Source organism: Anas acuta, chromosome 5 (assembly GCF_963932015.1).
Source record: "Anas acuta chromosome 5, bAnaAcu1.1, whole genome shotgun sequence".
Lineage (NCBI taxonomy): Eukaryota > Metazoa > Chordata > Aves > Anseriformes > Anatidae > Anas > Anas acuta.
Window position 1 is genome coordinate 47,584,804 of NC_088983.1, and position 14,112 is coordinate 47,598,915.

General features: G+C 38.5%; 1 protein-coding gene across 15 annotated transcripts in view; it reads right to left on the reverse strand.

The window, feature by feature from the left end:
• LTO1 (LTO1 maturation factor of ABCE1) overlaps positions 1 to 11,344 on the reverse strand; it is a 28,438-nt gene extending 17,094 nt beyond the window's left edge. For 3 of the 15 annotated variants that reach the window (XR_011097236.1, XR_011097235.1, XR_011097234.1), the window contains exons 1-6: positions 11,189 to 11,344; positions 10,995 to 11,100; positions 8,837 to 8,907; positions 7,382 to 7,499; positions 6,894 to 6,999; positions 4,095 to 4,237 (exon numbers count right to left, since the gene is read on the reverse strand). Coding sequence is in view for 7 of the 15 variants with exons in the window: in XM_068684572.1 (XP_068540673.1) it covers positions 6,925 to 6,999; positions 7,382 to 7,499; positions 8,837 to 8,907; positions 10,995 to 11,100; positions 11,189 to 11,256 (438 nt within the window). In the remaining 8 variants the exon portion in view is untranslated. Of the gene's footprint in view, positions 1 to 3,724; positions 4,238 to 4,534; positions 7,078 to 7,110; positions 7,225 to 7,381; positions 7,500 to 8,836; positions 8,908 to 10,994; positions 11,101 to 11,188 lie in introns of those variants that run through there. The other 12 variants (XR_011097241.1, XM_068684574.1, XM_068684576.1 and 9 more) reach the window with 9 other exon arrangements.
• Between the last annotated feature and the right edge of the window lie 2,768 nt (positions 11,345 to 14,112).

Consider the following 14,112-nt stretch of genomic DNA (forward strand, 5'->3'; position numbering starts at 1 on the left):
CCCAACAGAGTTGTAGAGTCAAACAAGTATATGCCAACTCTTGCATGCCTGTGGGAACACAAGTGTTCTCTCATCTTCAAACAGTTCTCCAAACATCTAAATATAGTCCTTCATGTTTTTAAACCCCTCTGTAAACATGCTTCAGGTGTATTCAGGGGCTCTTTCCACATCTCCCATAATTCTGCCGAGGGAGCATCATTAGGCAAATTACAAGAAATTCTCATTGAAAACATCTCTCCAAATTTTTCTCTAATGTTGTTTCTCTCTCATTATTTCTCAAACTAATTGATGTTACTGGATTTTTTGCAGTTTGTCCTCATCTTATTGCGTAAGAGAACTTAAGTATGACATACAAATATAATGGGCCAGACGCTCAACACACAGTTCCAGCAGTGTACCTACAGTGAAACTGGTTTATGAATTCCCAAGTTGTGCTCAAATCATTCTTCATCTTACTAAGCTGTCCTGGATATGACACAAAAATGATGCTCAAAGTCCATGTGGTTTTAGGATGACAATGTGCTTGACTAACTGCACCACAACCAAGGTGTCCTCAAGAAGAAAATACACTGCAGATACAACCTCTAGCTTTCCTATAAAAACAGACTAGCATTATATTGATTCTTAATTCTAATATTCATTCATTTTCACTTGTATTTCAGAAACTAACACGTGCTTATCAACTTTTTTTTTTTTTTTTTTAAGGTAAATGGGGGTCTCAAAAATTCAGTGTCTGCACATACGCTACAGGAAAAAAAAAGCCAGTTTAGAGAACAATGTAGGCATGTGTTTTTAAACTACTGTTCGTGCAGTCTGGTCAGGACTATGTGACACAGTATACAGTGTTTTGTCATCCAAGGAATGTCTTTGATCAAGAGTTTATGCAAGAAGGAAAAAAAAGCCATGAAACCCTAATCCGTTCCCACAGTCCAGTAAACGTGAGCTGGACAAACAGTGGACAATAGCAGTAAAGCTTGCTGCTGGAACAATAGCTGCAACTAAAAAAATTAAAGGGTTGCTGACTCACAGTTCCTATAATCAAGAAAGATTCCATGCCTTGTTGATTATTCCACAGAATCCTGAAGATGCTGAAGGTTACAAATTGTAACTACGTATTACATGGAGATAAAGCAGCAAAATACGCTGCTAAACAACCAAAAAGAAAAAAAGACAAATACTGACGTTGATTCTGCCTAGTGCAGAGCTGAGATGCAAAAACTGAATAAGCAATCTTCTTTCTGCCTAAACAGGACTTTTGCTAAAAGTAAACTCCGTAATTTTATTACAAACTAAAGCAGTTTATTTCTTTCTGACAGTGCACTACTATTCTAGGTGCCATCCATACAAATTCTACACTACAATCAAACTTGCTGATGTTTCAGTACAAAAGCTATATGCTATTTCTTGTACTTATTCAGGAATCTTCTGCAGGTAATTTTGTCATGCCAAAAAAACAGCCACACAGAATTGTGGAGCTGGTTCATTACTTATGTATATGAAATATGATAGAACAACTAAAAATACTGTACAGCAAGCCACTTCACAATCAACTGACGCTTACTATGGCTTTAATGTATTTCATATGAGAGTGAACAGCCACTACTCTGTATTAATGAGGATTTCCAAAGCCTTGTATGTTGGCTATGTTCAGGGGCACTTAATGACCATGTTTCCATTTGCAGAGTACTACCTCATTTGGCAGAGCTGTGTGTTATTCAAGAGTTGCAAAGTACAGAATCTTAGGATGAAGAATGCTGCCAGAATATAATGATTACACTTCAGAAGTGAACACTCCTGTGATTAAGGAGGAATATCCAGCGTGAAGCTAAAGAGATACTCAAGTTAGTTCCAGATGAACTAACTAAGGACAGCGAAGTGCCTCAGTACCAGATTGCTCCAGTTACCCTTTGTATGTCGATTCTGGATACCAAAACTGGAAACCAACTGGAAACATGCCACAGGACTCCCAGATCTCCGTTCTCTCTGGTGATATATACATTTCTGTGGTAAAGCGTACTGTCATAACTTTGTCCACTTAAAAACAAACAAAAAACCTCTGGCAGACTGTAAAATGAGAATCTTTGTGGTTACTTGTCAAACTATGAAAGCTGAAGTTTTAGGCTGTAATTAGACCAGAAGCCATAGCTATGAGAGTTGCAAAGGGCAGTAATCAAAGGCACTAAAATTTATGCTGGGAAGCACCAAGAATATGAAGAATTGTAACATTAGAAGAAATATTAAACTTTTTATTATACACCAAAACCTTTCTCTTGGAGAAGGTCCTGATGAGATGTATCACACACGTTGTTCTACCTGCCTGGTTCAGCTTTTTACAACCTCCTCTGGAGTACGCTCAGAAATAAAGATTATAATCCAGATGAACTTCAGGTAATTCTAATATTTCAGGAGGTTTCAAACCATATGCATAAGATCATTCAGAACACCAACACTGTCAAAAACATTTAGTGCTTCACATTGCTATCACTGCAGAAATCGTTTAAGAAAGCCCATGGGGGGGAGGGGGAGGAGGGGGCTGGAACTGGATGGTCTTTAAGGTCCCTTTCAACACAAGCCATTCTACGATTTTGTGACTCTGAAAAGTTTTTAAACCAGCCTCTATTTTCTCTCCTCTAGATGTCATATACCCAGAAAGCTGGCAACATGAGTTTGCACAGGTTCTACGCATAGACTAGAACGCACTATTGCTTACATACTTCATACCTCAGTAGCAATCGGATCATAACCATAACCAAACAAGATATGCCAAACTGGGAAGTCAGACTTTCCTTACAAATCCAGATGTAATATGTCGTAACCAGGAAAACATAATAGGATCCTACAAGGCTGATTTCTAAGTGAGAAATTGCATATACAGATATATACATATATATGTATGTTTCTGATTTCATGCATTTCTGTTCATTAGAGACATATCTTCAGAGCTGAAATTGATTCCATTCATATTACAGCTCATTACAAATGGAAAGAAAGCATGCCTACTTAATAAACGAGTGTTGCAACAATGAATTTAACTTGGAGACTTTAATCACCATCCCATTTTTTTTACCCTCCTTCTCTGTATCCATTCTAAAAATCTGTCCGTAGAAATGCAGCCTCAGTAAAGAGGCCTTTACTGTACTCACGTAGTACAATGACGCAGATAACATACAAAGTCAGATTTACACGTGCTGGTAATGGTTGATTGGGTATTACCAGCTGACGACCCCATTGCTGTAAGACAGCACTGAAATCAGCATGGAATTCCGCAGGGAATTGATCCTCTGTAGTCAGAGCTCACCTTCCCACTGATGCCTCAGAACTCACTATCTCTTGTACTCATCACGTAACATGGCAATGAAAACTGCAAGTCTTCTGGACTGAAACAACTTCAGTATGTTAGTAATAGTTAGCTTTGCATCCATTTTTAAATGGAAACCTACATTCAACAGCCTGAGCTGCGAGAACATCATGAAGAAACAAAACAAGCTAGAACGCAGTCCAGACAAGTCAGAAATTTGAGAGTTAAATGTTTCAAGCATTCCTCCCTAACTGTAACTACTGAGCATACCTAGAGGTGGTAAATAAAGCAATATATTTTAATATATTTTAAAGACATAGTACCTTCAATAATTTTGGCAGAAATTTTCCATCCTAACTGATTTTATCAGATCAAGTACCTCCAGAAAAACTTAGACCTGTTTGACCATACAGCACAGAGCCACAATTTCCACATCCTACTTTATTAATAACCAATATAATAATCTACAAGATTAAATTTTTTTCCACACCTTCCCCTCCCAGAAATAAAAGCAATATATAAGTTGCACAATCAAGCATTCAGACCAGGAAACGTCTGAATGACCATGTCCCGCAGCAGTTTTATTCAGCCTCTCCACACACAGATCATCTGATAGAGTTTTTAATTACAATTTAATAGTTGCTTCCACCAGAGTCCTGACAGGATGAGTAACCAGGATGTGGCATTAATGAAGCCATTTATATGTATTTTTTTTTAATTTGTTCCAGATTTCAGGAAAGTGTTAATAAAACAGCAAGGGCATGAAAAGAAGAGAAAACATATGCTTATGACTCACAAAACTGAATAATCCTTTGAAGAGTGGTTTTGCCAGATTTTGATGGATTTTTTTTTCAGTAGCGCTGTAGTTTGGTTAAGCACATGCTTTTCTTTCACACGTGTTTGCTAGCTCTTACACTCCTCATTTTCCAGGTAACTCCCCTGAGGAACAGCCAAGAATACAAACATGTAAATAGCCACTCAGCGTTAACAAGTAGCACGTTCTGAAGTATTCAAGCACTTAGAATGCAAAATTACTTGCAAGAAGTCCCACTGATTAAGGCAAACCAATATTCCTGATGTAATCTGGGCTTTAGCTCCTTAGCTGTAAGTACAGCATAAAAAACCCTCTGTGGTATGCTGTTACAGCTCTAGACATCACAGAAAACCCCACAAATCTGTTGCAAAAACATTTTTAAAACTTTGCACTGAAGAAAGCACATGATTACATATCCAACAGAATTTTTAACTGTGGCTCATTTAATACACACCATCATGCCCATACAAGACTTGAGACAAAAGATACTCTGAAAAATACAGATGTTTGGAATAAAAGATTGCATTAGCATGAACACATAAGTAGCTCAAGGAAAGGCCTAAGAGGCTAAAGATGTCATATCCCAGTTTGAAATCCTAGATGCTTCTACCATCTTTATGGTTACATATATATTTTTATGTTTATGTTACAACTTTTCAAACAAAATTAATGTTTAAATATATGAAATAGTAAACCAATAGTAGAAATTTAGCCACCAAAACAATTTTCAAAGTAAGTAATTATCTGCTTGGTCTGCAAAGATCCTTTTAATCCTTAAGCCAACAAGAATAATTTTGTACTTGATACAATCTCTAGAATGGCGTTTTGCATATGACTTACATATCATACATTTCTAGTAATCAAATGCTTCACTAACTTTGAACTCTCACGTCCCTACCCTTGTCTTTCCATAATTTTTGCAAACTATGTACAAAGATTCCACAAGCGGCCACATTATAAAATTGGAATACTTAGACCTCCAGCGTTTACTTCTCTTTGTACACTGAGAGGAACATCAAAAGTGCCTTTTTGAGACCAAGAACCAGCTTGTGGGGGGATCGCTATCGAAATCTCTGAATTACATTTTAAGCAAAAAACATTTTGAGTCAATCACAGACAAATAAGTAGTATCATTTCATTGCCTTAAAGTAAACAGGTAAAATACTTTGATTTGCAAAAATAAATTATGTTGTGGATCCTGAGACAACTTTTTCAAATCCGGATTTCTCTGAAATAATTATTAAGTCAAATTACGTTTCCCTAGTATATGATCTTTTTGTGTTGTATCTATTTATTTTACAGAGATTATAGGGTATGCTATTCTTTTGTGCTTTCACTTAAGTTTCAAGTACATGCACTTTTGAGCTTGCTCTGGTTGCCCAATAGTTTTAAGTTACATACGAATTAAAAGTTGTACTTAAACTACCATAAATGAAGAGACCATAAAATCCTGTCATGTCACTTCCAAAGTCTCAAATGAAGAAACAGGCTACAAATAAATCCTACCTCAATACCACTTTATTTCAAAGATATTCACCATGTCATCAGAAGAGCTGTATTATGCATGGATATATTCTGTACTCTTTACTTGAGCAACTTCATTTATATAAATATTTGTGAACTATTGCAAGAAGCATTACTTACAGGCCATTTTTATGCACTATAAAAACCTCCTCCGCTAGATGGCTCTGGCACTACGTGCATCAGAGCTAAAACAAGCACACCAGCAGCTAGTTATTAAGAAAGGCATCTGATATTGGCAAAGTAATATACTCAAGAACAACAGCAACAAGATGATTTTGAAATAAAATCCATATATATACGCACACGTATTTAACAAAACATTTTTACCTTTGAGTTAAAAAAAAAAAAAAGGCAGAACATATGGCCTTCACATCCCAGATTCAAACACACAATAAACATTTTGAAAATTCAAATTGCTTATTTTCTTGTATAATAAAAAAAAACACTATACAAGTAAAACAGACGTGAGGTCTAGATGGCACCATGAACCATTCAAGAATATGGCAATACTAACACATTTCCTTCATCTGAGAGTGTCTGCTGTGCATATAGCTTCCAATATGCATGCTAGTCAAATTTCTCATCATGAAGCTAAACTATGCCATGTAAACTTAGCCATATTGGCATACACTACAGCTGATGAAAGGCCTTCTAGAATTCATTATACGACTGTATTGCAAATGGTATGCAAAGACATCTAACAGCCCAACCTAAAACAACTTTCAGGTAAAATACTTTTCTCAAACTAATATAGTTGAATAAATAGAGACTAAACAGCATATTTAAGCATAGAAAATAGTGCAAATTTCAAGTTCAGAGTTGCAGCTACTTTATGAACTGGTATCTTAAAGGCTTCTTCCTTCGCATTCTGACTTCACTTGTCATTCTACTCTTTACCCATAGAACTGGTTGCTACTGCAAAGTCTGCAGGCAACTGATTATATTTTACTTCACCTAAAATACCTACACATTGTGTAAACGGAATGATCTATATACATAGATCATATATATATATATATGATATGTATATATATACATATATACATTTTTTTTTTTTTTAAAATAACATACATCCTTTAAGTAAGGAAACTTCGCAAATGCATGTTTTCCTTTTCAGGAAAGGGCTAGTGACGAATTAAAGTAGACACTTCCATTTAACAGGTTTTTAGTGTTTCCATGATCTGTAAAGCCTGGAGAGAATAAATGATAAAGGACGTATAAGGAAGAACTATTAAAAGATCACTGTTTTTCCCTTACCACTTTTATATTTAGCAGATCTTCGCTTTGTTTAAAATGAGTAAACACTTTTCCAGTTATCTGTTCTTTTAATATTTCTTCTTTGTTCATCCATGTTTATCTTCATCTGTTATGTTCAAAATGTTAGTGAAGATCTTTCAGTACTGACTCTAAAATCAGACTGAATATTTAGCATTGAACAAACCTAAAAAAGAATACATGAAAGTGTTTCAATGTGTCTGTTTTCCAAAAGAATGCTCAATAAAACTACCGATTCCTCCATTTCTCTTTTTTTGGTCCTACTTGTAATTCATTGTCAAATAATGTCTATGTTTTTCCTTTAATTTCTTTCCTTTAAAAAAAAAAAGAAAATGTTGCATTTGCTATCATTTGGGGAATTTCCTATTCTAAGTATTTTTATACTGCGTCTGCTTTTTGAACAGATCTAGAGATTTCTTGCAAAAATTAATACTATTTTGTTCTAAAAATACCAACTTGATCCTACAAACCTGTTTAAATTTTCCTCTGATTTTTTCCAGATCTTCTTGAAGCTTTTCATAAGTGGGGTCTTCATACGGGAACTTCTGAATCATTCCTATTAATGAATCCAGAGCCTTTCTCTTTTTACTACAAAACGAAACACAATAATAAAAATTAGCCTGCTATAGAAGTTCTCTGTCAGTATGAAAATGATACCAGTATTTTATAATTCAGGGCATAGAATCCAGTCTTCCATCCTTCTTTCAACCTCCCTCATTTAACTCAGAAATTAAACTGTAGCACAACTGACAAATTTAATGTTTTGTTTTTAACTTACCTGCCAAAAATGAAGATATATTCAAGAAACATCGAAATTACCAATTAGATGACTGAGTGAAATAAAGAAATGCAATAAAAAAGTTCACCAGAATACATGTCAAGATAGCTGAAAGCATGGTGGCAATTCTTTCAAATAAATTAATCAAATCTGGACATAAAATAAAAGATTAGGTAAATCTAAAGGAAAGTAATCAATGCATGGAAGTATATGCACCTGTGCAGCAAAACACGGAGGTAATGAAAAAAAAATGAGGGGAGAAGATGGGAGCAAAAGAAATGTAGCAAGATCTATTTGTGATACACCTCTAAAACAAACACTACCTTCAGGTATATAAACCACACAGTAAAAGCGCAGTGCAAGATAACTTGATTTTGTATGATCTCAATACTTCCACCCCGAAGAAGAATTCTAATTTTTAATCAATAATATTGTTTAGCTATTAACATGTCACCCTTTTAACAATTATCATACCTTTTTAGTTAGAAAAGGTCTATGAGTGGTCAGTACACTTGATTCTTTCTGATGCTGAAGTGGTGTTACTAACGTTTCATAAGCTCGTATTACTTTCCATACAGATAACAGAATGGAAGTCATAGAAAAATATAGGTTGGAAAGGAAGTCTAGCCTAGGTCATCTAGCCTACCTTCCGCCCAAGGCAGGACTAACTTTAAGGCCAGAGAAAGTTGCTTGGTACCATCTCCAAACATACTTTGAAAAATCTACAACGATGGAACTTCTGTTGTCAACTTGGTCAACCTGTCACACTGCTTAGCTGCTCACACTGGTCAGGGTTTTCTCTTTACACCCTATCAGAAATTCAATAGTTTCAGCTTGTGAAAGGTGCTTATTATCCTTTGCACACTACTGCAAAGAATAAGTCTCTAGGACTTCCCTTTAAGTAGTACAATTAGCTATCTCCTTTGTTTTTTCTTCTTCAGGGTGAAGAAACCAAGTTCCCTTATCCTCTTTTCAGTATCACATGGTCCAGAATAGGATATAATCCCAACAAATCTCTGCTCACCCTTCTGGTTTTCAATATATATATTTTTTTAACTTGGGAGAAGGCAAAACTGAACAATATAATTTGAATAATCTGAAAAACTATTGAAGGAACCTTTTTTTTTTTTTTTTTTTTAAACCTTACCTGTTCTTTTCATCTGTGCATTTGCTGAGCAGACACTGCCAGGTCAGTGCAAAGCCAAGGTAGCTGCCGATCTAGGAATTTATAAGAATACCATGAAAAAAATAATTAAACATATGCATACAAATCATTAAACAAATGTATACAAACAGTACTACATTATATCCCACTCTTCAGGAAACAATTCATTGCCTATACAAACACATTTCATGTTGAAAAGCTCAATAAATTAGGGTAAGATGAATGAGGGATATCTGTGTTACCCAGTACAACAGTCAGAACACTTCTTGTAAGAAATCTGTTTAGCATCAGATGAAAACAGTATTTAAAATGCAGCATAAACAGCAATCCTGCAAAACACTATCCATATTGACACCCTCTGAACCTCAAAATTTATGAAACTGATGTATGGCAGTAGGGAAATAATTCAGAAACAACCTATTTAAGATGCTTTGGTAAGTATGTGTTTTTCCAGCAGTGTCAGCTTAAGCAGCTCCTGTACAGCCCCAGAAAAAGCTGTACCAGCTTGGCTGAGGGAGCAGCCAAGTCAACCAAACAGGAAAACACATTTTTTCTGAGTTAATATGCAAAGAATGTTACTAGCCTAACTCATGAGGGTAGCACAGAACCAGAAAGAAGCACAAGAAGCTGACTAAGCCAGTCTTGCTGCCAGAGAGCTTTTCATTACAACTGTAATCAAATAGGAATATACAGGAATATAATAGCAATATGTTCTTCAATGCACCAGCTTGTAAGTCAGCTGGAGTCTCTTTCTAAAATGATTTAGCATTCTCAGAAAAACAACACAGACACTTAAAACATCAGTGAGCTGACTTCAAGGTAGTTAAGTCCAAAATTATAGCCTAATCCCACTTCAGTCCACATGTGCATGTGTATATACCTGCCATTTAAACGTACAAAACATAGTTTAACTTCGAAGTTCCCATAACCTTCGAACCACTTCAGAGTAAAGCATGGATGTCTGGGAATACCAGTCTCCTGGCAGTTATGTTTGATATGGTACACAGCTCAGTTTTTGTTATTTTATGTATTTTATTTATTTTAAGACTCAAACATGGGTTTGGGACTTAACATCTCATTTAGTGCTTAAGCATATTTGAAATGAGGCGATTTCACCTGCGTGCACCAAAACTGCTTGGAGTCTCCAGGTAGGTGGAGACAGCCCACAGACTTGGTACCTAGCTGCACCAAGCTGCTGCGGGCTGGAGACATGTGCCCTTGGATGCTTCGCAGCGGTATGCTCAGCAGAATTAGCAGCGCCCTACCACAGGGGCACAATCTTCTGCTTGAACCCTAGTGGATACTGCGTCCAATACTGCCTAAGGGATGTGATGGGTGGCAGACATTTTATTTGTAACATCTTCCTTTAACTCTCTATCAAGCAAGGCCCCTGTCAGATCAGTACTGTAATTCAGCTCAAGGCTGACAGTTCAAAGACTGCCCAATTCATCCCTTCACAAGACTCCCTATCTACAATTTTAGTCTCTTCAGGAACTTCCCAACATAAGTAGATTAGTGCACTTCTTCTATATCATGGCCTACACAGGACAATTTTGCATACAGCCATCTGTATTTAGAAGCTGCTGTTCAACACTGTTTTCTTAGAATTTCAGAGCTGTAGCATCACTAGGAAAATATTTCATCACTATATATCTCTGTATCACACCAAGTGTAAACCAAAATTTTATAACAACCGTCCTTTCAGAATTTGGGTTTACCGATTTCACTTCATAATGGATTAACATAATTGCTGCTGTTCTGCCAGTAGCAATATTCACCTGACAAACCCTCCCAATGTTAGAAGTAGCAGAAAGTAAAACGCAGAGAACCAGAATTGTCCTGTTGGAAAGGGACTTGGGTGAAGACCCAACACCGCATGGTTTTCCCTAATGCTGAACCACAGAGGATGGTCCGGGGGTTCCTTGGCCACAATTTTGGGTTAAAGAAGTCAACATACACAATTTGTCTCGAGCAGGTTTATTTGACTTCTCTCTTATCCTTCCTTTCAGGGAAAAAATAAAAATAAAAAAGGGATCAAATAAACTCAAAAAAAAAAAAAAAAAAAAAAAAAAAAGCCTATTTAACAGTTTCCTCGCGGCACAGCCCCCAGCCCCGCGACCTGAGGCGCCTTCCCCCTTACCTCGGCGCCCACCCTGGCCCCGTGGCGGGCCCCGTGCCTCCTCCCCTCAGCAGCCCCAGCCTGGCGGCCTTCGGCGTAGCCCTCCTGATAGCCCTCGCCGTGGAACCTGCGGACACACAGACACACGGACGGTTTCTGACGCTGGTTCCCACTTCACTTTCTGCCGTTCAGACGCCAGGCAGGGGCTGCCCTACCTGTGCTCGGCCATCACGATCTCCTCGAACATGTCCGGGCCGGGCCCCTGGGCCGCGGCGGCCGCCATGACGCCGCCAGAGCCCTCCCTCAGCGCGGCCCCGCGGCGCGCGGCAGGCCGGGAGCGGACGGCGAGCCGTTGGGGCCGCGCGCGGGAAGCGCACGGTTAACGGCCGCCGCCAGCACCAACGGCCCGCGCCGGCCCTGAGGCGGCAGGGGGCGGCAGCGCGCCGCTGACAGAGCGGGGTGGGACGGGGAAAGGGAATAGGGAGCTGTGGGCGAGCTGCGCCTCCCTCCCGTGACAATAGCGGGATGGATCCTTTACTGTGCGTTGAATTATGCCAGCAGCCTGGTTTCGGGATGGCGCAGCTTGCGGTTGTTTTCCTGTCAGCCTGGCTGGCGGTTGGCAAGCACCAAGTCATGCACCCAGTGACCAGTACGGCTAACTCCTGACAGGAGTTGTGGAAACTACCACAAGCCCCTTTTGTTTGGATCCGAGACGCTTTCAACTTTCAATTAGTGTATTTTTTTTTAATGTATTTAGATGGCCAACCGTTAGTATGCCGGTGTATTACAACATTCACTTATTATTACAAATGAACACTGGTAAAACAAAACATTTGTCCTTATTTATAAATACATACGCTAACTTATTGGTTCTTCAGGTAATTAGACTTGAGACATTTCATGAGATGTGTGGCTCTGCGGACACCAATCCGAGCAGCGGTACAGCCGGTCTGTTAGCCTCTGAGCCAAACACAGGCAGGGGATTGAACAGACAGCTCCGAGGTCCTGAGACGTGTCTACAGAATAAATAAAACCACTAGAGCAAAATCAAATTCATACTAGTAAAGGTTTAGCTAACCAGATGCACCAATCACTGTTCATTAAAAATGCTCCATCACAACAGGCTATATTGATTTGTAAGGAGTGACTGCAGTAGTCAGCCAGCTCGTTTTCTGCATTAATTTAATGCTTAGGTGTTGATGGACATTACGTGAAATTAAATCACTGAAGGTTTGCGAGGTGTGTATCTACTGTACTGTCTCACAATCACAAACACGTATTGTTCACTGACCATATGATGCCAGTGGAAATATAAAGTAACTCCAAAGCTAATGACTACAATTTAAATCTTTGGAAGTTAATGCAAAGCAAGGGCTTTGATCTCAGTAGGTAGGTGGATTGATTCATTATGTTGCAAATATAACAGTATTCTAGCAAGAAGTCTACCAAACACTGCTCTCATTCTGGGGTATTCTTACATATTCGCAGCAATCCATTTCATCTGTCAGGGTTCCTGAGAAACTTGCCGTATGCCTGGACAGTCACAAAGTCACCCATAATTCAGAGTCTAAATGATGTGTTTTTCCCACTTCCAGTTGCTTCCAAGGCAAACGCATCTCTGCTTTCATCACATCTGATGCTGCCTGAAAGGAGGGTTGACTATCATACGTTTTTGGAGAAAAGAAAGTACATTTATTTTATTATTATTAAGCGAACAAGTTCTTCTCCTTGTCCCAGGGTTTCCATGAACATAGTTTCAGTACTTGGAGCAGCGGTAACACTGATACTGCGGTTCCTGAATAAAGGTTTTACAGCTCTTCACACTTCCCCAGAGTGGAAATGGAGATGCCCAGTATCTCCTTTTCTATAGCTTTCTCACTACTCTTACAACTCATATTTACACATCATAGCTTCTAATTGAGACTTCACAAGGAGACATTTGACACCTGACCTTTTAAAACCCTTTACAGCTGTAAAACCTACTCCTGCAAAGGAAAGCCTGGCAATTGCCTTACTGTCTTTGAGAGATGGTGGCCAGCCAAGGCTCACACAGCGCAGAGCAAAAACGTGCGCGGTGGTGGTGCTGTTTGCGTTCCCACAGAACCGAAGACAATGGTGTTCAAAGGTTTTGCACACCAAGTTCCTGACCGAGTCAGGTGTCTAATGGCAGGGAAAGCATTTTCCAGTAATCGTTCCACCTCACGCAGGGATCTTGTCACTTTTCATAAGCAAAGCAGCCAGGCCTGGTCAGAGCTTGGATGGGAAACCTCCAAGGGAAACTAAAGTGCTTCAGGAAGTGGTCTGGGTAATTTAGCTCCTGGCATTCTTCCCCCTGTCTGAATAAATATTGAACCAACCTCTAACCATGCTGTTACAGTAAGGAACACTGTGCTGGTGGTGGAAGATGCAGACCCAAAGGTGTCAGCAAATAGGGTCACAAGGTGCTGTTCACATATGTGAGGATGCTTGACTTTGTGCTCTTGACAATATTCACAATAATGTTAAATCTACTTTAAAATCTCTCACTGGTTAATGTAAGCAGTGTGCCCCCTGAATTCTGTCATTTGTTGTGTTTCCCATCAAAACTTTTTTTTTTGTTTTTGTTTTTTTTTTTTTTTTGTTTTGTTTTGTTTTTTTAGCATAAAATAGAGGTTTTGACCAAATTTTAAATATTCATGTTTATTTCACTTTGCTTTCTGTTTTTTGATTTTTATGAAAGGGTCTTGACACATACCTGATGTTCAAAAATAATATAGTGTCTGATCAAAAACAGAAATGAAAAAGAAAAAAAAAACACAACCAACCAACCAACCAACCAAACAAACAAAACAGAATACCCAAAGCACAAAAACTTTTGAAATAAAACAACTAGAAAATCAGGACTGCGTCTCCCAACACATGAAGAGTAGGAACCCTCTGGATGTGTGGCAGTGGCTTAGCACAAAGGAGAATATGAAACACCATGGGAGATGTTCTGCAGCCAAGAAATCTGCAATTTCTGTGAGTCACCCTTGCAGCATTTCCAAACTGAAATGTTCAGTCCCTCTTTTCCTGCCAGAAATAAAGATCTTTTTCAGGCAACACGGCCATTTCCCCCCCCTCAGGTGCCTGGTGAGTATGGTGCCATTCTGTAAAAGAG